This window comes from Trichosurus vulpecula, chromosome 6 (genome assembly GCF_011100635.1).
Source record: "Trichosurus vulpecula isolate mTriVul1 chromosome 6, mTriVul1.pri, whole genome shotgun sequence".
Taxonomy (NCBI): domain Eukaryota; kingdom Metazoa; phylum Chordata; class Mammalia; order Diprotodontia; family Phalangeridae; genus Trichosurus; species Trichosurus vulpecula.
This window is the reverse complement of record NC_050578.1, coordinates 5,920,489-5,944,430: the sequence shown is the minus strand read 5'-3', so window position 1 is coordinate 5,944,430 and position 23,942 is coordinate 5,920,489. Positions and strand designations below refer to the sequence as shown.

Genomic DNA, 23,942 nt, shown 5'->3' with positions numbered 1-23,942 from the left:
CCCCTGATGACCACCTAGAGTCTTTTGGATGCTGTGATTGTTCCACGGATAGATCTGCGCCCGTATTGATACACTCCGTGTGCTTCTGTCCTGCAGAACAACAAGCCTCCCAACCCACCTGCCTACATCTTCATGATCGATGTTTCCTATAGTAATGTGAAGAATGGCCTGGTCACACTCATCTGTGAAGAACTGAAGACCATCCTGGAAAATCTTCCAAAGTAAGGGGCCGCAGTACATTTTATACCATTAGCGATGTTGCAGTAGACAATGGTTGACTAGAAATTAAATTCCCAGAGTGAGAACTCCATCCACCAATACCGGTTATAACCCTTCAATGATTTCGGTAGAATAAAGTGACTTGCCCCCAGTCAAGGCTCTATTCAAACCCAGGTTTTCCTACCTTCAAGTCCAGAGCGCCTTCCATTATATCATATATCTATATATATATCTATCTATATATATGTATATATATCTATATCTATATAGAAAGCAAACTTCTTTTTTCTAGTAGAAAAAAATTCAGACTAATATTTTAGAAAGCATGGGGAGTCAATGGGGTAGGAAAATAGGCTGGATTTGGAGGCAAAGGACCTGGGTTTCTGCTGCTTACTACCTGCATGGCCTTGAACAAATTAGGCCTCTGGGCCTAAGTTTGGAACTGAAATAGCCAGTCAGAATAGGTGGTGCTTAAAGCTGCATCCAGTTCCCAATCTACAACCTCATGATCTTAAAATCAGACCCACCCAACAGGCCCTGTCTCCGTCTCTCCCCAGAGCTCTACCATTTCAGCACTAAGGACAGCGGAGCTGGCAGTGGCTTCCATTCAATCACCCCTTGCTTTTATTCATGAGGCCATTCATTATTGGGCCACTATGGTCTGTAGGGCATTGTGCTGGGTGCTGAGGAAGACCCAGAACTCAGCTAAGCCCTAGCTCTCACCCTCATGGGGGGGCGGTGCTCATTCTCAGGCTGGTAGAGGGAGAGGAAACACACAGAAAGTGATGAAAGCGATGGCGTTAGATGGCGAGTGGCTTGGAGAGAAAGCCAACCAAAGGCGTTAGGAAAAGTTCCAAGGAGATCACAGAGACCCCAGTGCTCTTTTTCTGGTGGCCACCCAAGCCATTGGACATATTTCTGGTGTGCACAGTGTATGCCCATCCCTGCCCCCACCACCAGCCTTTACTGCTCCTGCCTCCTGTAGATGGTTAGCCATCAGCACATTGGAGACTCTAGTTAAGCCAGATTACATAAAGAACGTGATCCCATTCATAGTGTGCTCCTCACAAGTTTGTTCTGGTGAAATCACTCTGTAAACTTTAAAGGTTTTTAAGGAGGCAGCATGGCACCATGGAAGAAAGCCATGAAGCCTGAACTCAGATCCCAGCCTTGTCACTTGACAAGGTTAAAGCTTCTCCAGGCCTCAGTTTCCCCATCAGCAAAATGAGGGAATCAGCTGAGTGAACTTTTCCCAGACTAGAATCATAGACCTGGAGAATCCTTGAGTGGGATCTGGGAGGGGTCTTGGAGGGCATCGGGCCTGGCTGTGGAAGGGGAGCCCCAAATCAGCTCAGCTCCTCCATCCATAGTGCAGCCTTCAGCTCTTCATGTAGGACCCAATAAGCTGGGTGGTATTGGTATTAGAACCAATTAGCAGACAAAGCTGTTGTCCATGAGGAAGCATGTCCTACCACCATGTCTTCATGGACTCTGGGCCTAGAGGATAGAGCCCAGTGTGTGCCCCAATTGCAGCCCCTCCACCCTTACCCTTGGCTTCTGCCATGCGCTCTTTCTTCCACCAGCCTGTTCTGGTAAGTGCCTCCTTCCATCAGCTGAGGTCATGGGCCTGGGTCTGTGGGTCACACGAGTTCCACACATATCTCCTGTGCTGTGCACATGGGACAACAACCCCTGGACCCTGGCCCTGTTTGTACCTGAGAACCTAAAACTCTGATATGGCGAGAGTGGATTCAGAGGCAACAATCTCAGACAGCTCCTGAGTGAGCAATGCCAGGTGAGGGAGGAGGCTCCAGAGGCCACATGGCACCCTGGTTACTTTCTTTTTGTCCAAGCTAGGCTTATGGGTCAATGATAGCCTTCCTGCTGATGGCATTTCCCTTCCAAGACCAGACATAAAGAAGGTTCATGACCTTCCCAATGTCAATAACTATCCTCTCCCTACTTCTCCTCTACTCAGCCTTGCCTGAGCGAAGTGACCCTAGTAATGCCAGTGTCCCCAGATTCTCATTGGGTTTATCCTAAAGAACATGACTGTTCCTTCTGACACAATGGAGAAACCAAGTCTGCAGCCTGGGGGTTCGATTCAGTCAAACTTGTGCTTATTAAATGCCCACTCTGGACAAGGCAGTGACCAGGCTCGATGCTGGGGGTACATGAAACAGTGTGAAACATGCCATGGCTCCTCCCTGCACGGATCTGGGGATAGGGAGGAATCGAATCTGGCTGCAGATGAGTGCAGTGCTGGGTGAGGCCTGAGGAGGCCAAAGGAGTCCACTGGACAGTGGCTTCTACAGCAAGCTGAGTAGACACAGGTCATTTTCTCTGCGAGTGGGACTGGATGGGGATCATTCCTGGAACAGGCAGCATCTGATTTTGGGTTTTGAAATATGGGCAGGAATTCCACAATCAATTAATCAATAAGGGCTTTCTCTGTGCCAAGCACTGTGCTCACCAGAGGGGATTTGGGATGGGGGTGAGATTGCCCCTGACCTAAGGGACCTTATATTCTAATGGGAGACAACAGAAATGTGGATAAGAATGTATGGAATAAATACAGTCAAGTCTAGGTAGTCAAATACAAGATAATTAGAAAGATGGAGATGCTAATAGCTGGCAGAAAGGGAGGGCCCCAACAACTGGGGAAATCAGGACGACCTTCTGTGAGAAGTGGCATTTAAACTGAACCTTGCAAGTGAGGAGGGACTGTGTTCTAGGCATGAGGGACCTCCTATACAAATACATGGAGGCTGGAAATGATAGTTCTTGAAAAAGAAACAGCAAGTATGTATGCCAGACTGGCAGAAACATGGAGCATGTGGAGTGATGTGGGCAGGGGCCAGATCATGCAGGATTTGAAATGCCAATGGGCCAGCCCTCAGATAGAACATCCAAGCTGTTGTTAATGCAGGGGTATCTGATTCATTTGCACCTTGGAAAGCAGAAGAAAAAGTTACTCTTCGAGACGTGTCTTAAGAGTTCAAGTAGGGGCCAGGTTTGTTCACTCAGCTGCTGCTTGGTCCTCTCTGGCCCACCTCACCCTCTCCTCCTCGCCTCTGGGGAAGCGGCTTGCTGGGCAGTGAGCTGGTCAGAAAGCCTAGGACTTGGGTTCCACCTCCCAGACTGATGAGCTGTGTGGAGCTTCACTTTCTTCACATGTAACAGCGATGATACCTTTACCGCAAGGCTTGCCGAGTTTGTGGGGTGGTGTGATTTAGAGCTGGGAGAAACTTCTGGATGGTCTGCTCAGGGCTCTGGTAAGTGCTGGAAGCATTTTTTGAACCACACCATGTTCCCTAAAGCTTTTCTTGTTTTCAGTCTGTAGGGACTAAAAAGTGGGCGCCTGTGTGTCGGAGTGGATAAACAGCCCAAGAGGCGTCCAAAGAGCCAGACCCACATAGCCCCCAGCCCACCTCCCTTTGCCAGACCCCCTGGAGTTACAGCAGAGAAGAAGAGTCTAGGAATTGCGAAACGTGTTCCTTAGATGTGTTTTAATAGTTCAGTCTGTGGAAGATTAAATCATTTTAGGACAACGTTTCTTTGTTTATCAAGGTTCCTCAAATATGTTCCCATGGAGAGAAGCCTGATGTTTTGTAATAATCTGAGACATTCAGATTAGATACTTTGAAATCATTAATTCTAGCTCTTAAATGAACCCAGATAACTCCAGGCTACTTCCTCTTTCATATCATTGAAAAATAGCTGAGTCCAGTGGGCATTCATGTTCCACATTCTTCAGTGGGGTCATTTCTTTAGTTCTCTTCTTCCTTTCATCTACCCCTAATCAGCTGTGGCAAACAAACATGACCCCTTGTTTGCTTCCTTCCATCTTGAGGAGATGGGGCATCCAGGAGATGCTCTAGGCTTTACTATCCCCTCAGAGCCAGAAGGAGGGAGGGGCCACCGGGGCTCTACCTACAGGTGCCAATATGGCGGGCGGGTCATACCTCCTGTCTCCTCTGATGCAGACACACTTCTATGCAGTTGTAGGATGGAGTTTCACATTCTTCCACCAGCCTGCACTATACAACACAATCTGGCTCCCTCTCACCCTTTCCCCTTGCCAACCCCCTTAGGGGCATAGATGTCTCCCTAGGGGACAAGCTGCTCCATTTCTTGGTTGATCTCATGGTTGAACTCTCCTCTGGATCAATGCTTCTGATTCACCCCTTCACACCCCACACCCCTGGTGAAGGATTTCTAATTATGGAGCAACATATAGGATTCTAATCTTCAATCAATAATAGATGGATCTCTTGATGTATAGAGAAAGGAGCAAAGAATGGTAGAGTAGGGAAGGACCTTTGGGACCTACCTCATTGTACAAATAAGGAAACTCTGAGAGGGGCAGGGATGGCTTACTCAGTGGCCTAAGAAGGTTCATGTGGCAAATCTCCTTCCTCAGACTCACACTTTCAAATACAACAACCAGACACAGTCTGTCTGTCTTTCTGTCTGTCTGTCTCTCCCTTCCTTCCCTCTCTCTCTGCTATTAATGTGAATTAAAGTGTGTGTGTGTGTGTGTGTGTGTGCCTGTGTCTTTATGTCTGTGTTCTAGACCAGGACTACCCCAGGCCACTATTATAATTCATGCTTGGGATCAGGACACTGAGAAACACTCATGAACCATAGAAAATTCAATAAAAGGAAATTAACCTAATGATTAAAGACATAAGCAGGGTGTGCTCACCAGCCTATCCAGGTAGACGTTAATCCCCTCTGTCTTCGTCTTTGCTCTGGCAACAGCACCTGGTTGAAAGAGAAATGGGCTTGTGGGGCAGAGGGGTAAGGGGGCTCTTTTCAGGGCCAGAGGAGCACTGACTCCTAGTCAAGGTGCCCAGGAAACCACACTAATGCCTCCAAGCCCAAACTCCAGGAGCAGGCAGGTCCCAAAGGCAGCTTCCTCTGCCCCTTTGAAATTTCCCAGTACTTACAGACCAGATACCACTCCTGTCACAATATGTCATCATAACCACCACAGAATACAGTATTCCAAGGGCAAAAATAAGTTTAGAGCCAAGAATAATTAACCCTGTAAAGTTAAGTATAATTCTCCGGGGCCAGGAGAGGGGAAAGGGGAGCGGATCTTTAATGGAGTAAGGATTGCCAGGGCCATTGCAACATTTTTTTAAATGCATAGGAGAGAACAGAAGAAAGCACAGATAAGCAGGACAGTTCTGAAAGTAAAATGTAGAATTTAATATATATGTGTATATATACACAACCATATATACATATATAAACAGGATTTTGTATTGTATATACATATACATACATACACACGTGCACACACACACACACATATATATATGTATGTATGTATGTACGTATATATATAAAAAATACAAAATCCTCTGTTTCAATGCCCTTCTGGACCTTCTTACCATTCCAGGCTTTTTACACCTCACTCTCCACCACACACTCTTTGACCTGGTGATCCCGGTCCCCTGGCTGGTCTACAAACAAGGCGCTCCATCTCTCTGCTCTGGGCATTTTCACCGGCCATCCCCTTTCCTAGGACACTCTCCCATCTCCATTTGGACTTCTAACCTCTCTGGCTTCCTTTAAGTCCCAACTGAAAGCCCACCTCCAATAGGAAGCCATTCCCAACCCCACTTAATTCTGTTGCCCTACCTCTGTTAAATATTTTCTATTTATCCTATATATTGCTTGCTTTGTATGTTTGCATGTTGTCTCCCCATTAGACTGTAAGCGCTTTGAGGACAAGGACTCTATTTAACCTGGTTTTGTATCCCCAGGGCTTAGCACAGGGCCTGGCACATAGTAGGTGCTTAATGAATATTGATTGTTTGGTACATATATGCACAGAAATGTGTATATATTTCTATTTCATAAATATATATATACATATATTTATAATACTTTAATGCTAGTGGTACGAAGTAGAGATTCACATTTTCGTAGATAGCATTCTCTTTGTGTTCTGCTGTATGGAAAAATGCTCTTTTGGTGTTTAAGGTCACAATAAAAATTTTAGTTAAAAAAAAAGAACAAAATTGAGGGGATCATTATCAGATTCCTCCAAAGAATCTCTTTCCTGTCATGGCCCTGATGCTGTGGTTCATTGCCTTCCCTTTTTCTACGAGGAAGCAGTTGGCCTCACCTCTAACTTCAGCAGACAAAATCCCTGCTGGACAAGTGTCTTAGAGAGGGGGAGAATGCAGGACTCTGTGCAGAGTCAGAGGGGGAAGGTCATTACCGTTGAAAAGAGAGCAGGACCCCTTCCAAAAGCAGGTAGCATTTACTCGGGCTTTAAGGGAAGGGTAGGAAGAGAATCAATGAAGCGGGACCAGATCATCATAGGAAGCTGCATTTGAGAACTACAAAGTCAAATGCTTGGAGCCATCTAAGGGAAAGACCATTGGGGGAGGGGAGTGGAGAGGAGGCAGCCTCTGTTTTGTAGGCAGCTCCTGTGAACAATCCCAGACAATCTCTTCTCATTCCATGACTGAACTTGCGGAATAATCCCTGATTCTTTCTTTGTTTTGTTTCCAGGGAAGAGCAAGAAGAGACTTCTGCCATCCGGGTAGGATTTGTCACCTATAACAAAGTTCTCCACTTCTTTAATGTCAAGAGCAACTTGGCCCAGCCCCAGATGATGGTGGTGACAGATGTGGCAGAGGTTTTTGTCCCTCTCTTGGATGGCTTCCTGGTCAACTATCAAGAATCTAAGGCCGTCATTCACAAGTAAAAAATGGCTCATGGTTTTCAATGGAGATCTAATTTTTAAGCATTGCTGTGTCTCTGGCTGAATCAATGCCGCATAGCAAAAGGGGCCCAAGATATAGCATTGGCAAATCTAGGTTCAGATCTGGCTTGGCCATTCAGTAACCACAAGCCTTTGAGCTAGTTGCTTTATCTCTCTGGGACTCAGTTTCCCCATCTGAAAAAGGAAGGGGATAGAACTAAATGATTTCCCAGCTAGAAGGGACCTCTGAGGTCTTCTAGTGCTATCAAAGGCTTGTTGGTAAATGTTAAACAACTGGCTTTCTGAAACAAAATAGCGTGTGCATGACTCTCTTTTTAATTTAACCTGAATTAGCATTTTCCCTTCACTTTCTTAAGTCTAGACATTCAGCCAAACAATAAATCAATTTATAGTGCTTGCCAATTCCTGAGGCGAAATGTTCTCATCCATAAAACCAGAGGGCTCCACCAGATGGAGTAGGACCCTTGTCAGCTCTCAGTGTTCTGATTCTATAAACTTACAAGATGACTGATCTGTAATGGAGTAAATAAGGAGGCCTAAGCTTCATTTGTGGGGCTCTTCTACCAGAATCCTTGATTTCACTGTCTAAGATCGTGGCCGAGGAATGCAGACATTCCCTAAGGGATCGGGACCCATCAAACGGGCCATAGTTGAAGCTTACCTATGTTGGGTGTCAAAATGGGGCTGTTTTGGGGAGCTGAAAAGCTAAGGATTTCCTTTGGTAATGACCCATAACTCTTTTCTTGTAGCTTGTTGGACCAGATTCCAGAGATTTTTGCTGATTCCAATGAGAATGAGACAGTCTTTGCTCCTATTGTCCAAGCTGGCATGGAAGCCCTAAAGGTTAGAACACTCTTCGGTCTGTGATCAGAACGTCTTTGCTGCATATGCATCTTTAAGGCCATTTGCTGGGGTCTGTGTGGGACTCTAGATCCTCAAGTAATGGGGAGAAATCACTTAAAACTCCCAAATTCCTCTAGTCTTTACCTTCCAGCCTGGAAACCAGCATGTACATTTCCTTCCCGGTTTTTATATGAACCTTATTTTTTCCAGTTTAAAAACTGTTTGAGCATCATCTCCTGTACTGGGTGAGTGGGGCCAAATGTCTTGATTATTTTGCTCCTGGATGCTCAGACCTATCTTGAGCCTTTGGACCCCTGAGTAATAAAAAGGGAAATTCTCTGCCTGGAAAGACAGGCAGCTTAGTGTGGTGGAGAAACTTGTGGATTTGGACTCAAGAGAGTTGGATTCAAATTCCATCCTTCAGTAAATAAGCATTTATTAAGTACCTACTGTGTGCCAGGCACCAAGGATGTGACAGTGAATGAGGCTATCTCTCTGCTACTTGTTACCTGTACGTCCTACTGATGTCGCTTAGTTTGTTTCTGTCTGCATAAAGTGTGGTCATTAAAATGAGATGACCTTTGAGGACCCCTCCCATTCTAAATCGTGAGAGGGGGCTGCCAGCTCATCTTGACTTCCCTAGTAATGGGAGCTCCAGAGAACCTTGGAGATCATCTGATCTGGGGGTTCTCACCCTTTTTTTTTGTTCTGGACCCTTTTGTCAGTCTGATAAAGCCTGTAAACCCCTTTCTCAGAATAATTTAGCATTCATCACTGACAGAAGTGTTAAGTTTCATTTAGAGATTAGTGAAAATAAAAATGTAGTTGTTCCTCTCCATGTTCATGGACAACCCCATGTCACCCCCAAAATCTACCTGTGGAGCCCTTAGGGGTCCATGATCCCTGGGTAAATAACTCTTAATCTAATCCAAACTCCTCATTCTTTAGATGAGAAAACAGAGGGGAGGGGGAGGAATTGCAGAGCCATCCAATCTCTGGGGCCAGCTTGCTGATGTGCCTCTCTCTCCATGCCTAGCGAGACTGGACCCTGCATGGCAGATCTAGAGGCCCTTCCTGAGGTAGCTCTCAAATGCTGTCCTGCCCGGGAGAGTCTGCCAGAGCTTGTGATTTTCTCCCATACCTTTCAAGAACACAGGGTCACTTCCACACCACAAGAAGGCATTGGAGGAGGGCTTTTTGGTCATAGAATTTCTGAGAGAATATACCCCCCAAATCAACTTAAACTGCCTCAAAGACACAAACTGACACTTAGAAGAATTTGAAATGAAAGTAGCTAAGTATAGGAAAGCTGCCTGTTTCTTTCATATGTTAAAAAAAAATAAGCAGAGGCATGCCCTTCAAAATGTCAGGCCTGGGGCTGGTAAGGGGACCGTTAATAAGCCCAGGGCTGAAGGCCAAGGAACCCAAATGGAAGAGCATAAAAGTGAAGGTTTTATCCTGGAGGAGCCAACAGCAGTTATTTGGAAACTTTCCTCCCCCATGGGAATGATATCTTTGCTTGCTCTTTGATCGCTGCCAAGGAAAACCTCTCTGTAATCATCAGAAGTAATAAACTTCCCAGGCCCAGCAGATGGGCTAGAAACAAACAGAATCCACATGCAAATGGACTTGTCAGAAAGATAAAGAGGGGCTCTTTGGAAACCTCTTGTGCAGGTTTTCTCTGAAAGTCTCTGGAATTCACCAGTGTGGCTCCTTGACACTGTGCTTCCTGCTCTAAATGCTTCCATGCTCACAGAATCCGCTACTTTTCATAGGCATCTTATTTCTTCACATCTTATGCAATCCTTTCAAAATCGGACCCTGCCATGAGTAAGGAGATGGCATAGCCACTTCATTTTTGCAAAAACAGATCTTCCAAGTCACCAGTAAATGACTTTCTCCACGACATTAGGGGAAGATAAAACTCCAGGCAGGAAATAAGTTCAGCAATAAATTACCTTTGTACTGAGGCCCAAAACATGTCACATTTTTGCAGGCTAAAGGGACTTCTCTTTAAATTATTTACAATACATACTTAACTTTCAGTTTGGGGGGAAGGAGATCAGTGAGAAACAGACAAGTAATTGTGTTGATAGAGGGAATTCCCAGATGAGAAAACTCCCTCCACCAATGCATAATAAAGGCCTAATTAAGGCCAGGTGAATGGAGAGCCTGCCTCAAATTCACTGAATGCAAACCAAAGAAGAAGTTGGGAATTTCTAACCCTAAATCAGCCGTTTGTCTGGGAATCTCTGGATCAAGATACAGGGTTTTGGAGAAAAGACTAAATCTTAACCTGGGGGCATTCTCCCAGGATTTTAGTAACTGGATGTGGCATCATTTTGCCTAAAGAGTTCTAGCCTGCCGTTATTATGGAGAGCTTCATAGCCTGGCAGATAGACCCCCAAAGAAGCAAAGCCCAGAAGCTGGTGTCAGGGAGCAATGCCCAGCCAAGAAGATAGGAGTGAAACACTCAGTGAAGAACCAAGATGCCTAGGAATGGAAACACAGAGATGCAGCCCTCGTTTGGGAAGCAGCAGAGATGTGATGCCCAGGTGCAGGCCCAGCAGGGAGCAGTATAATGATCTCACCAGTGGATATCAGCCACCCTGCCTCTGACTGCTCTGGTCACCTTGGACACCCACATAATCTCTCTGGGTCTCATTTCCCTCATCTGTAAAATGAAGGTGTTAAACTAGATGTTTCTGAGGTGCCTTTCAGCTCTCAATCTGTAATCTAGAATGCTATAGACTTGATGTTTCTTGGCTCCCTACTTAGAAAAAGTTTGATCTGTGGGTTTCATCTCCAATTCCTGATGGGGTAAAATGAATCTCAGAGTACAGATGAATCCACTTATCTCAGTTAAACTGTTCTGAAATTGACCTTGAAATCACAGCCATCTGGCCCCAGCTGCTTCTCTCCAGCCCCATGTTCCAAGTCACCTCTGTACTCTCCCAGACTGTCTCTTCCTTTATTCAGTCTCTAACGAAGAGACGACCCTCCTCCTCACTTAGAGCCAGCCCTTCCTATCCCTTCTGACTGATCACCTGATTACCTCCGGCACTTCCACCTCCATCTCCAATCTCTTTCTGCTGATCTCTACGAACGCAGCCAAGCCTCCCCTCTCCTTAACCCTCATTTGGTTCTGCCATCTCTCAAGCTATCATGCTGTGTCCTCCTGCCATCTCCTGGAAAACCTGTCTGCATGCACTGCCTCTACTGCCTTTCCTGTTACTCACTTCTCAGCCGCTTGGAGTCTGGCTTCTACTCTCATCACTCAATTGAAACTTCTCTCTGCAAAGCTGCCAATGATGCTGTAACTACAAAACTCAGTGACCTTATCAGTATTGTTGTCTGCAGCGTTGGCCACTGTTGATGACCATCTCCTTACTGACACCTGCTCCTCCCTGGGTTTTCATGACACTGTGCGCTTTCTCTCTCTCTCTCTCTCTCTCTCTCTCTCTCTCTCTCTCTCTCTCTCTCTCTCTCTCTCTCCCTCTGTGTGTCTGTCTGTCTCTTTCATCAGTTCTAATGAGTTTAAATATCAGCTCTATCCAGATAAATATCTCCAACCCTGGTCTCTCTCCTAAACTTCCTCTATGTCCCCAGCTGCCTACTGGACATCTCCAACAATAGTCTTCTCAAACTCATCATATTTGAAACAAAACTCATTGTCTTTCCCCCAAGCTGCCACCTCTTTGTACCCTCCCTGTTTCTGGGGAGGGTCCCATCTTCTGTCCAGCTTCCCAGGTTCACTACCTTGGATTGATCCTGGACCCTTCCTTTTCTGCCAAACTGATGTTCCTACCACACGTGATCAAGCAGCACCAGTTGTCCCGGCTTCCTCTGGGAGAAAATGCAAACTTGTGTTTGCTTTTCGAGCCCTTTGCAGCAGGTCTCCAGCATACTTTTCCAGGCATGTTGCCTCCCGTGTTCTAGTCAAAGAAGCTGCCTTGCTGTTCTCTTTACCCAACATTCCATCTCCTATCTCAGTAGCAGGAGTGTACGTCCCTCCTCATCTCCACCTATAGGATCCCTGTTATTGTTGTTGGGTCGTTTTTCAGTTGTGTCTGACTCTTTGTGACCCCATTTGGGGTTTTCTTGGCCAAGATACTGGAGTGAGTTGCCATTTCCTTCTCCAGCTCATTTTACATATGAAGAAACTGAGGAAAACAGGGTGAAGTGAAGTCATTTAAGTGACTTTAAGTCAAGTGAAGTTAAAGTGTCTGAGGCCGAATTTGACCTCAGAAGATGAGTCTTCCTGACTCCAGGCCCAGCACTCTCTCCACTGAACCAGCTAGCTGCCAATGGGATCCCTAGCTCCCTTCAGAACTCAGCTCAGGGGCCACCTCCTGCGGCAAGATCCTGATTCTGATCCAGATTCCCCCCAGTTGCTAGGGTCCTCCCCTCCCTGAAGTGGCTTTGTACTTTGTGCATATGTATTAGTTTTCTGTGTACTTGCTGCATCACTACCCTGCAAGAGAATGTAAATTCTTTGAGGGTAAAGATTGTTTCGTTTTTGTCTCTGTATCTCCAGTGCCTGATACAGTCAACATTTATTATTTCTGTGTACCCAAGTATGAAAGTAAGTCAGTTGCAGCCAATTTCCAGTGTCCACCTACATACAAAAGTGGGATGTCATCCAGGAAGCGTCTGCTCAGAAAAGGGGATGGCCAGGTCAGGGGCAAGGCCAAGCCAGTGAGCAGCCCAGGCACTGCCCAGGGAATGAGGAAAGGCTCCATCATGTTGGGAGGAAGACATGGACAAGTATCATATAGGAGGAGGCATGAAGGGCTTGTGATCTGCACCGCTGGAGAGAGTGCCCACAATCCAAGAAATCCTAAACCCATGGACTGCCCAAGTATTGATGGCTAGTCTTCTGCTAATCACAGGAGAGCAGGAGGTAGAGCCAAGCTTTGGGGGACGATGACCTGAGATCAAAATCTAGCTCTGCTTTGGGATCTCACAGTCTCTACAATGAAGGGACTGGACCACATGAAATCCAGGCTCCCTTCCAGAATTCATACCCCATGATCCTATGCAAACCTTACTCTGGTGCCGCCTGTTGGTGTAGAGCTAACTTGGAATTCTTCAAGGTTGTGCCAGCAAAATAATTCCTGCCCAACAAGAGAGGCATTGGGGGTGGACCCAGCAAAGCGTCTCGGTGTCCAGTGTTCAAGGCCCAGCCTGGCAAAATGCAGAAAAGCTCTTTCTCAGAAAATTAGCCCCATGGTGTGAGTTGGGTTTCTTTTTTCAGCCACAACAAATCCCTAATGATAAATACTGCCCATTCAGGTCAAATGACCATAGGCCTAGAGCTGAAAAGAACCTCAGGGTCCCGCTGGTCCAACAGCCTCCACCCTCATTTTATAGATGAAGAAAGTGAGGTCCCAAGGGCTTAATTTATTGCACAAGGTCTCACGGGTGAGTTGGGAGGGACTCGTTCCAAGCTGTGAAGAGGCTGTGTGGTCTTCCTCCAGAAAGAGGGCCCCTACACAGCTGGACATACAGATTTCTGAAGCTTCATGGTGAGGAGTTAATGTCTGTCTCAGATCCTTTTGCCTTCTGGCTCTGTGATCCTGTGTAGAAATAGGACATTCCCAGGCCAGTTTCTCTTCCTAGTAGATTCTAAGCTCCCTGTGGGGAGAGGATGTGTCATTAATCTCTATTGTCTAGTACCTAGAACTGTACCCTGCACGTTTTTGTGGTCAAGTTTTTTCAGTCAGGTGGGACTCTTCGTGACTCCATTTGGGGTTTTCTTGGCAAAGACACTGGAGCGGTTTGCCATTTCCTCCTCCAGCTCATTTTACAGACAAGGAACTGAGTCGAACAGGGTTAAGCGGCTTGCCCAGAGTCACACAACTAGTAAGTGTCTGTGGTCACATTTGAACTCACATCCTCCTGACTCCAGGGCCAGTACTCCATCCACTGAGCCACCTCGCTGCACATTACAGGTATTTAATACATGTTTGTTGAATTTAATTGAAGTGAAGAATTAATAGTAATTAAATACCTGTGCGCTCTCCAAATTTACAGAGCTGCAGGACATGAAAGTTGATCCTGAAGGTTTCTAAGTAATCACATCATGACGGAGGCATGTTCTGTGTCCTCATACTAGGCAGCAGACTGTCCAGGGAAGCTATACATCTTCCACTCATCATTGCCGACTGCCGAGGCCCCGGGCAAACTGAAAAACCGAGATGACAGAAAACTGCTCAACACAGACAAAGAAAAGGTATTTCACCTGCAGCTGCCTTTTGTAGGTTCCACATTCCTTCATTCTTTAAAGAGGCAGGAACATTCTTGGCCCTCCTAAACTGAAGGGGAGGGAGGAGGAAGGGGACTCGTATTCCCAACCTCAGATTTTCAAAAGTATCTTTGTTCCCCAGTCGGTGACTAACTGCAGCTTTGTTTCTTGATTCCGGTGTAAACTGAGTTGCCTCCACCTCAGAGCCTTTGACCAAATGATCCTCCCGATCTAGGTGCCACAAGGTCAGAGGGTCCCAGTGCCTTTCCTCCAAGTCTGGGAACGATTCACACTTCTTACTGCATCCAACCTGGATGATGTAGGACCACCCCCATACTGCACTGACTGTCCCCTCCTCTCTAGCCTATGTTTGGGAATCTTGATGCTTTATATCCCCAAGGAATTTCCTGCCCTTGGCTGGGCCCAGAACCATGTATCTGTGCAGAGAGTTCCCAGTTCGCATTTGGTTTCTAGACATATTTCTAGGACCACTTGTTTTGTTTTGTTCTGCCATTGATACTTTTTAATGGATACTTGTATCCTTTAGGGAATAGTTTTCAGAGCAAGGAAATTTTGAAAATTAAAACATTTATATTCAGACCACAACAGAGGTCTAAGTATCACAAAATTTTCTGTATGGATAACATTGTAGAGAGGAGGAAAGAGATTGCATAGTGAGGATGGCATGGACATGTTCTAATGGGGATGGTGTAGATTTACACTAGTGGGGATGGTGTGGACCTATATTAATGGGGATGGTGTAGGCCCGTACTCATGGGGATGGTGTAAATTTACACTAATGGGGATGGCGTAGACTTGTACTCATGGGGATGATGTAGACCTGTACTAATAAGGATGGTATAGACCTGTGCTAATGGGGATGGTGCAGACCTGTACTAATGAGGAAGGGGATGGGAAGAAGAGAAATGTCTGAGTCTCACAGCTCCATTCCCCTTGGAAGCCAGAGCCAGAAGGAGAGGGGGAGCCAGAGGATCCCTGAGGTTCTGTAATGGCTGCCCAAATCCTTGGGCTCGAGGCATGCCTACTAACGAGCTGGTCAGGGGAAGCTAGAAGGGCCCTTTGAGATAAGAAACTGAGGCCCAGTGTTCTGAGCCTCAGGCCGTTCCCTCCTGGGCAGAGAAGTGTCCTTCTGTGACTTGTCCTTTCAGCCTCCCCTGCTCTGCTCACTAGGAGGGGAACCAGATGTGCTCCTTCCCTACATAAGGCACGAGTCTTTGCCCTCCTTTGAGCCTCATTTTCTTCCTCAGTCAGGTAGAGGGCTTGGTCTATAATGGCCCTCTCAGGCTCCCGAACTATGAACCCACATGCTGGTTTAGTGTTCAGCTACTTTCAAATTCAACAATCATTTATTAAGCACCCTCTCCATACCAGGTGCTGCACTAAGTAGTGGAGGTACAGAAGACAAAAGCCAGTCCCTGATCTCAAGGGGTGCGGTCTGATGGGGGAGGCAGCTTTCTAAGGACCATGTACAAATAAGTTATAGACAGGCTAAACTGAAGATGAGCAGAAAGAAGGCAGTGGCATCAAGGGGCATTGGGAGAGGCTTCGGGGAGAAGGCGGGCTGGGAGCTGGGACCTGCAGGAAGCCAGGAGGCTGAGATGAGGAGGGATGGGGGACACCCAAGGAAAATGCCTCAGGTCGGAGGAAATGGAGTGGCCTGGCAAGGATCAGAAATTAATTAGAAATAATTCGTTAGATTATATATGTTATTATACATGATATACAATATGTTAATACATATATTAGATATATACTTAATAATAATTAATTAGAAATAAATTAATCTAAGGAGTTAATTTTTCACATGTGTGTGAGTTTTCTTTTTCATTTCTGCCTTCAGACCCTTTTCCAGCCACAGACAAACATTTATGAAGCCCTGGCTAAGGACTGTGTGTCAAATGGCTGCTGTGTGAATCTCTTCCTCTTCCCCAATCAGTACGTGGACGTGGCCTCGATGGGCCTGGTGACCCTGCAGACTGGAGGCACGCTGTATAAATACAACAATTTCCAGGTAGTCATCCCAACAGCAGCCACATATTTCTGAGAGATGCCATCTGCTTCTTCTCCCACTGTACAAGTTTCTGGCTCCTCATAGGTGTGCAGGCTCTGCCCCCTTGTGGACAGAACACAAACCACAACCGCATGGATGGGTGGTCCACTCCAAACCTCTCCTTTGACATGAGAGAATGATGCCCAGGGAGGTTGAGGGAGTGGTCTGAGGTCACACAGGTGATGAGCAGCACAGCTGGATTTCAAACCTAGGTCCTCTGACCCCAGGTCCAGTCCAGGCCCCAGAATATTAGGCACATATTGTGTTCACTTAGAGTTAATGGAATCATATTCACCAACAGGATGGAAAGGAATTTAGTATGCTATCCATTTATGTAGATTTTGCCTACTGTAACTGAAGAAAATCAGAATCAAGTCTCAGAGGCAGAAAAGCCTGGGTTCAGATCCTGCCTCTGACTCATGCTGTTCACGCCCTAGACGATCACTGCACATTCAGTGCTCCAGATGAGTCTTTAAGACTCAAATTTGCAGAGAAGGTGTTGACTTACGTTGGTAGAAGAGTGTCCTCAACCAGACCTCCTTCAGCTAATGAAATCACAGCTGGGGGGGGGGGGGAGGTGGGAAGAAGCAAAGCTAGAACCATGGGGTCATAAATTTGACTGGAAGGATTTCTGGAGTTTGTTAAGACCAGCTTCCTGACTTTGCAAATTAGGGAGAAAGGTTAAGCAGTTTCAGAGTCTCTCCCTGTGTCCACAGGAAAGCCACTCTATCTCTTTGGGTCTCAGTTTCTTCATCTGTAAAATTAGGCATTGGCCTGAATGATTCGAGGTCCTACACATCTCTCAATCTAGAATCCTATTGCACCAAAGCCTCACAGGTAGTAGGGAAGGAGCAGAGGCAGCACTGACCTCAGGTCCTCTGACCCCCTATCCACTGGCTAAAACATAAACATTGGCTTCAGTAAGACAACTATTCGTTATCCAGTTTTTATTTCACTAGAGATACTTTGGGCAAATGAAAACCCAATGTACTAAGGGACCTGCGATTCAATCGATGTGGACCTTGCTCCAAAGAGAGATCACCGTTCATACTTGGGTGTATCAGGAGGGCCGAGTTTATAATCTCAAAGAGGATCATAAACATGTCTGAAAGGTTCGGAACCGCCGGATATAAGAAACTCTCAAAGTAGAAGGCAGAAGAATCAAAACATTTATTTAGGCTCCACAGTAACCAACCCATGAACCAGAAGCCCCATTTTGATATGTTGATCAAAATCTTCCAGGCCCAATAAGTACGCCTTGCAAGAGTAACCAGGAGGCTACAGAGAAGCATGATTGCGTAAAGCAAAATCATGCTTCCCCCTCGATGGTAATAAGATTACCCACTGGCCTGAAGTCTTTGTTCAGCTTCCTCCCGTAGATCAGCTCTGCTACTGGCAGCTCCTGCCTCAGCTGTGTCTGTGTCTGTAACTGAATCTGCAACTGTAACTGACGATGTAACTGTCGCTGTAACTGACGATGTAACTGTCGCTGGCTCCAACCGGAAAAGGAAAAGAAGGCTCTTCAAGCTGTCCTCTCCCCTCTTATAGGGTTTTTGACATCATCAAGCACCGCCTGAATGACCAGGGCCGATTGGTTCCTGAGTTGGCCCCTCCCCCTAGCATAGACATTAACACCTCCCCTCAGCCAGCCCCATGACTCATCACACAGGAAGTTGTCTGCTTCCCGGCATGCTCCCCGGGCCTCCTGCCCCGGAAGAGCAAGCCACAGTGTCCAGAGGCTCAATGAGGTAAGCTGAGTCATTCAAAGAAAACAAAGGCCATTCTGGTTACATTGGGCACGCTCATGTCCAATGTTCCTACAGCCCTTAGGGTTGAAGGACACTTGAACAAGGCCTTCCATTCATTGGCTATAGTTTGCCACAGCACATCCCAAGGTACTAGAGGCCTTCCTCAATGTCTCCTGAACATGTGAGAGCCAACAGAAGCCTCTGGCCATCCATGTGTCCTCCCCTCACCACATGATCGGCCTGTCTTCTTTTTCTGTCCCACATTTCCCTGATGACATCTTGTACTTTCATTTCTTAAACTTCCTCAGTCATCCTGTTCACACCTACCATGTGTTCCCTTCATTGTAATTTGTATTGTTGCTGAGTTGTTTCGGTCATATCTGACTCTTTGTGACCCCATTTCAAGGTTTTCTTGGCAAAGATAGTGGAGTAGTTTGCCATTTCCTTCTCCAGTTCTTTTTACAGATGAGGAAACCTAGGCAAACAGGGTGAAGTGACTTGCCCAGGGTCACACTGCTAGTACGAGTCTGAGGTCAAATTTGAACTCATGAAGATTGAGTCTTCCTGATTCCAAGCCCAGCACTCTATGCACTATGCACTAGCTGCCCCATTGTCTTCATGTTCTTCCATAAGATCTCACTCATGACATGGAGGGGATCCTGGATCCTCAGAGGCAATGCCAAAGGCATATAAGCTCAGGGAGGCTCCACCATGGTGGAAAAGCTTTGGGGACAGTCCTAGGAATAGACTAGCCGAGATAAGTGGAGAGCCTGAGACCCAGCGCTGGGTCGTTGGATCATGAATTCTTTGGCCATGGAAATACATGAGACAAAGAAAATCACCAAATGGGCAGTGGAATAAAAGGTGAATTAAAGTTCTTAACACATCCAACAACCGACAGCAAAGTGAATATCCAAGAACCCTAAGCCTTGGAAAGAAAAGGCAAGGTCAGGCCGGAGTCAGCTGCACCGAGTCTCCAGAGCAATTGTCCATTGTTTCACCTTGGAAATTGGCAACTGCTACAGCCGGGGCTTAATGTATTGTGTTGTTGGTTGTCTGGACTTAAGAAAATGATGGAGGAGATGTTGATGATGCTGACCAAACCGATAAGTGCATCCCCCATTTTCAGAGAGCCATTTGCCAGGACACCCTTGAGAAAAGGCTTTGATTTCCTCACCTAACAAATGAAGCGGTTGGACTAGCCAACCTCTCGGGTCCTTTCTAGTTCTTATGTTTGTGAAAGGTAGAAAACATCCCCGGAGAAGAGGGCCCAAAAGGGCATCTTCCCCCAGCACCCCCAGGCCATGCATCCCAGACAGTACATGGTCAGAATTCTCTCCCTAAGATCTGCGGAAGCTAATTGTTTTGTCTCTTAGTTTCCCTGCCTGTAAAATGGAATCATGGTGCCCATTCTGCCCCCTACCTCCCTGGAGTATTGTAAATGTAAACATCTGTGTGTTGGGTGGGGTCTCTTTTCTTGTGCTTTTTCCACTCTCCAGTGGACAGTGACAGGCAGAATGTGTTTTTCAGAAGCACCTGGACAGCCAGACATTCTTGAACGACCTCAGGAACGATGTCCAGAAAATGACAGGATTTGACACTATCATGAGGGTACGCACCAGCACAGGTAAGTGTCGGAATCCCAAGTTGAGGGGTTACTCAGCCTACGCATTGACCTGATCTCTGAGCCTCCCTAATGGCCGGAAGGGGGTGGTGTGTGTCCGGATCATCTCAGTACATGGGGCCTACAGGGTGGAGAGTGTACGGCAGACCTGGTCTGACTCCACTTTCTTCCCTGTAAATGGACAGCGTCGGATGAAGTGATCTCAGAATCAGTGACCCCCTAAGATGAGAGTCCTTGCTACCTGTGTTTGGCAGAATCGATTCTGTGCGATTCAGGCTGACTCAGTCCCCTGCAGTGACAAGAGTCTCTCTTCCACCAAAATGAAGGAAGGAGCTGTCAGAAAAGACAAATTTTGTCTTCTCTCCCCTCCGAAATTAACTTAAAGATGTTTACATCATGGCATTTCAAGTTCGAAAGGCTCTCACCAGCATGGGATAATGGACTTAGAGTCAGGAGGGCCTGGGTTCAAATCCCTACTCAGACACTGGGCGGGGCAGTGAACTTCCGTCTCCCTCGGTATTCTCATCTGCAAAATGCGAATGATGGTAGCGCCTACGTGAGTTGTTGTGAGGATGATGCGAGGTCATATTTATAAAGCGCTTTGCCAGCCTTGAAGCGTTACAGAAATGCTAGCTATTATTAGATAATAATAAAGCATTAATAATAACAAGAAGCTATGACAAAAAGGAACGAGGAATAGATGTCGGTGACTCAACATACAAATAATGAGCTCTACAAAGTCTTAAAAGTTACATTCTTGGGGCAGCTGGGTGGCACAGTGAGCAGAGCACCAGCCCTGGAGTCAGGAGGACCAGAGTTCAAATCCAGCCTCGGACACTTCTTGCACTTACTAAGTCACTTAACCCCAACTGCCCTGCCTTCCCCCCTGCAAAAAAAAAAAAAAAAAAAAGTTACATTCTTTGTTGATTCAACCGCTATATGTCTGTTGTGGCCTCAGTTTCCTCCTCTGTAAGATGAGGGAGTTTGGATTCTGTGAGCGCTAAGGTCCATTCTAACATTAAATCTGTGTTCCTATGATCCTAGGCCAACCCCACCCCCATTGAACAAATGAAGAAATTAGCCTCTGTGGGGATGGGAATGATTTACAAAGACTGCACAGCTAACACATAGCAAAGGTGGGATTCTAACGCATGGACTCAGGCCCCAAATCCATCTCTCCTCTACACATGAAACTCACTTTTAACGGAGAAATGAGCCCCTCAGTCGTGAACTGTATTGTGTCCCTTATTTTCTGAGCCTGGAAATAAAGAGTCATGACATGCTGGCAGTGTGGCCGCTGGAGGAAGGGAGGTGTAGACGGCCAGCTGTTGTGACCACAGTGATTGCAGCCGATGCCACTAATGACCTTCACCTTCTCAGAATGTTCTCTGTGCGGGCAATTGTGTCTTAGGAGAACAGGAGCGTCGCCTCCGAGGGACATAAAAGGACAGCCAAGACAGTGACAGATGCTCCCATATGTCACTGATTCAGTGAATGTGGAAGGGGAATCCACATCCTCCCGCATGTGGCTATATCTCCCATTATGCCACCCATCCATGCTTTCTCCAACTATGCAGCTCTTGCCCATGTTCTTTCAGTCAGTCAACAAGCATTTATTAAGTACCTACTGTGCGTCAGGGACTCTGCCAAGGAATCAAAGGCAAAAATGAAACAGTCCCTGCCCTCAAGGAGCATAGATTCTATAGAGAGAAACGTACATCAGTAGGTCCATCAGTCTCCCACGGAGACTCCACCCAAAGTGCTGGAGGCTCAGAAAACAGATAAAAGCAGGGAGCTGTGATCTGCTCAGCCAAGAATTCCTGTTTCCTGATTTCAGGCTTCAGAGCCACGGACTTCTTTGGTGCCATTTACATGAACAACACCACAGATGTAGAGATGGCGGCTGTGGACAGCGACAAAGCCGTGACGGTGGAGTTCAAGCATGATGACAAACTGAACGAAGACATCGGTGCCCTCATCCAGGTGAGAGGCTGGCTTGCCAGCTCACATCCCTCTGCCCCTCACTCAGCATATAAAGAGAAGGGACAAATGACCCCGACCCTGCTAAAGCTTAGATTCTCCTGGTTACCTAGTGTCTTTAAAAAGGAGAAAAAAAATTGTATTGCTAGGTCTTGGGTTTGGCTCACCTAGATTTCCCACTCTCCACCTCCCCCCTCTCCTGGGAGCATACATTTTACTAAAGTTCTGTCATTGGCTTTTAAGGCCAGTCTCTGATTTTTCTCCATTCACAGGGTATTTTCTTCCCCAAAGTGTCTGAGGCTAGATTTGAACTCAGGAAGATGAGTCTTCCTGGCTCCAGTCCTGGCACTCTATCCACTGAGCCACCTAGCTGGCCTGATACTGGGATTACTTGGGGTTACAAAGACTAAAAGGAAACAGTCCCTATCCTCAAGGGATTTACATTCTATGAGGGTATACAGCTAGGTACCAGACATGCTGGGAAATGTTTTACCAACCAGCACTTGGGAGGGGAGGATGTGTGCACAGTTTGTGTTATTAATATCATCTCTATCACTTTCTTAAGTCGATAGTCAACAAAATGATAAATCAAGCCCTAACTTGTAGTATTTACCAATTTTAGAGCTGAAAATGCTCACACTGAAAATTTAACAATCAGCTTTTGTGAGCCTCATCACACTCCTATTACAACATATAAACAGACAGGTAATCATCTGAGGTGGGAGACAGTTCTCAGGGGATTAGAGAAGGCTTCTTGTAGGAGGTGGCTCCAAGATCCTAGCCTTAGAGGAAGATAGAAATCCTAAGAGATGGAGTGAGGAAGGCAGGCATCCCCATGATGTTAAACCAGGAAGACTTAACAAGAAGGAAAGAATTTGCTAATTGTTCTTCCCTTACTTCACATAAAACACTGAGTTCTGAAGGGTGTCAAGCAAACCAAGCTGTACACAGGCACACTATGAGGGGATTGGAATAGAATTGACTAGCATCTATTAAGCACTTACTGCATGCCTTGCACTATACTGAGCACTGAGGGGATGAATGGAAAAGTGGGGCATTCCTGTCCCCTTAAGGAGCTTACATTCTAATTAGGAGAGGCAACACAGTGCATGCAATGTGCACGGTAGGCACCTAATAAAGCTTTACTGAACAAATAAAAGAAAGAATAAATGAATGAGAGAATAAGCAAAAGAAAGAGGGGGAGAGAGAGAGAGAGAGAGAGAGAGAGAGAGAGAGAGAGAGAGAGAGAGAGAGAAAAGAGAAAGAGAAGAAAAAACTCTAGACCAGCGCACTAAGCCTGTGGCTTTCCCCTTGGCCTGTAGTGTGCTGTGCTCTATACAACCATCAGCGGGCAGAGAAGATTGAGGATCCACAACATCAGCCTGAACTGCAGCAGCCAGCTGGCAGACCTGTACAAGAGCTGTGAGACAGACGCCCTCATTAACTTCTTTGCCAAGTCAGGTAAAACTTTTCTCTCGAATCGGGGAGCTACACCAGCTTGGGGGGTCAGGAGGTGTTGAAAGATACTCTTTTCCCTAGAATCCTGCACTTGGGTGAATATGCTCTGCAGCCCAAAGTGAGGGACCAGCCTATCTCAGTGGAGATACAGGGAGGCAGCTGGATCTATGCCTTCCATAACACCGGCACTATGCTGGGCACAGCTGCCCCAGCCAGTGTGCCCATGGGTCATGGGCTCTCCTCAGTCCTTCTCATTGCCTGATTGGGATCTTCCTTCCCCAGTCTCCTGCTGTCTCAGCCTGTCCATCCATGAGTTTCTTCATGGGAAAAAGAAAAGAACTCACTGGAAGGGCTGCCCAAGAGCGAAAAGGCACAGAGAACATTTGGTTTGAAGTTAGGAAGACCTAGGTTCAAATTGCACTTCAGACCCTGGACAAATCACTGACCCCTCTCTGTTCCTCCTTTCCTTCAACTATAAAATGAGGGGGTTGGACTCAGTTACCTCTAGGGATCCTTCCAGCTGTAATATCTATGATCCTTTGAACTGGTAGGAGGCCCTGCTTCCACAGCAAGCTTAATAGATAAGAGACCTAGACCTGGAGTCAGAAGAGCTGAGTTCAAATCTAAGCTCAGAAACTTACTAGCTGTGTGGCCCTGACTCAGTTTCCTCAACTCTCAAGTAGGGATGATAATAGCAGCTGACTCCCAGGATTGTTTGAGGATCAAATTACATTTGTAAAGCGCTCAGCGCAGGGCCAGGCCCTGAAGAAACGTCTGTTTCCTTCTCTTGTTCTCCATCTCCATGTCTCAGCTATCCCCCAGACCTTCTTTCATTCTCCATCCCAGAGATCTCCCCAACCCCCCAGCCCCTCCTTTGGTCCCCTTTTCCCTAAGAGAACGGAACCACCCCCAGGAGCTTAGACCTGGACCGCAGGCTCCTGGCAATACCAAGTGGAACCCTGAGGGCATTTTCCCCTAGAAATGCTGAATACAATTCAGTTTCT

General features: G+C 46.5%; 1 protein-coding gene across 2 annotated transcripts in view; it reads left to right on the top strand.

Annotated features, from left to right (window-relative positions):
• Window positions 1-23,942, top strand: part of SEC24D (SEC24 homolog D, COPII coat complex component) — a 116,559-nt gene that overhangs the window by 80,164 nt on the left and 12,453 nt on the right. Inside the window, exons 11-18 of one of the 2 annotated variants that reach the window (XM_036762721.1) lie at window positions 97-221; window positions 6,754-6,945; window positions 7,717-7,810; window positions 13,929-14,045; window positions 15,919-16,089; window positions 19,407-19,503; window positions 21,338-21,483; window positions 22,803-22,941. In XM_036762721.1, coding sequence (XP_036618616.1) covers window positions 97-221; window positions 6,754-6,945; window positions 7,717-7,810; window positions 13,929-14,045; window positions 15,919-16,089; window positions 19,407-19,503; window positions 21,338-21,483; window positions 22,803-22,941 — 1,081 coding nt within the window. The remainder of the gene's footprint in view (window positions 1-96; window positions 222-6,753; window positions 6,946-7,716; window positions 7,811-13,928; window positions 14,046-15,918; window positions 16,090-19,406; window positions 19,504-21,337; window positions 21,484-22,802; window positions 22,942-23,942) is intronic. The other variant, XM_036762722.1, reaches the window with a different exon arrangement.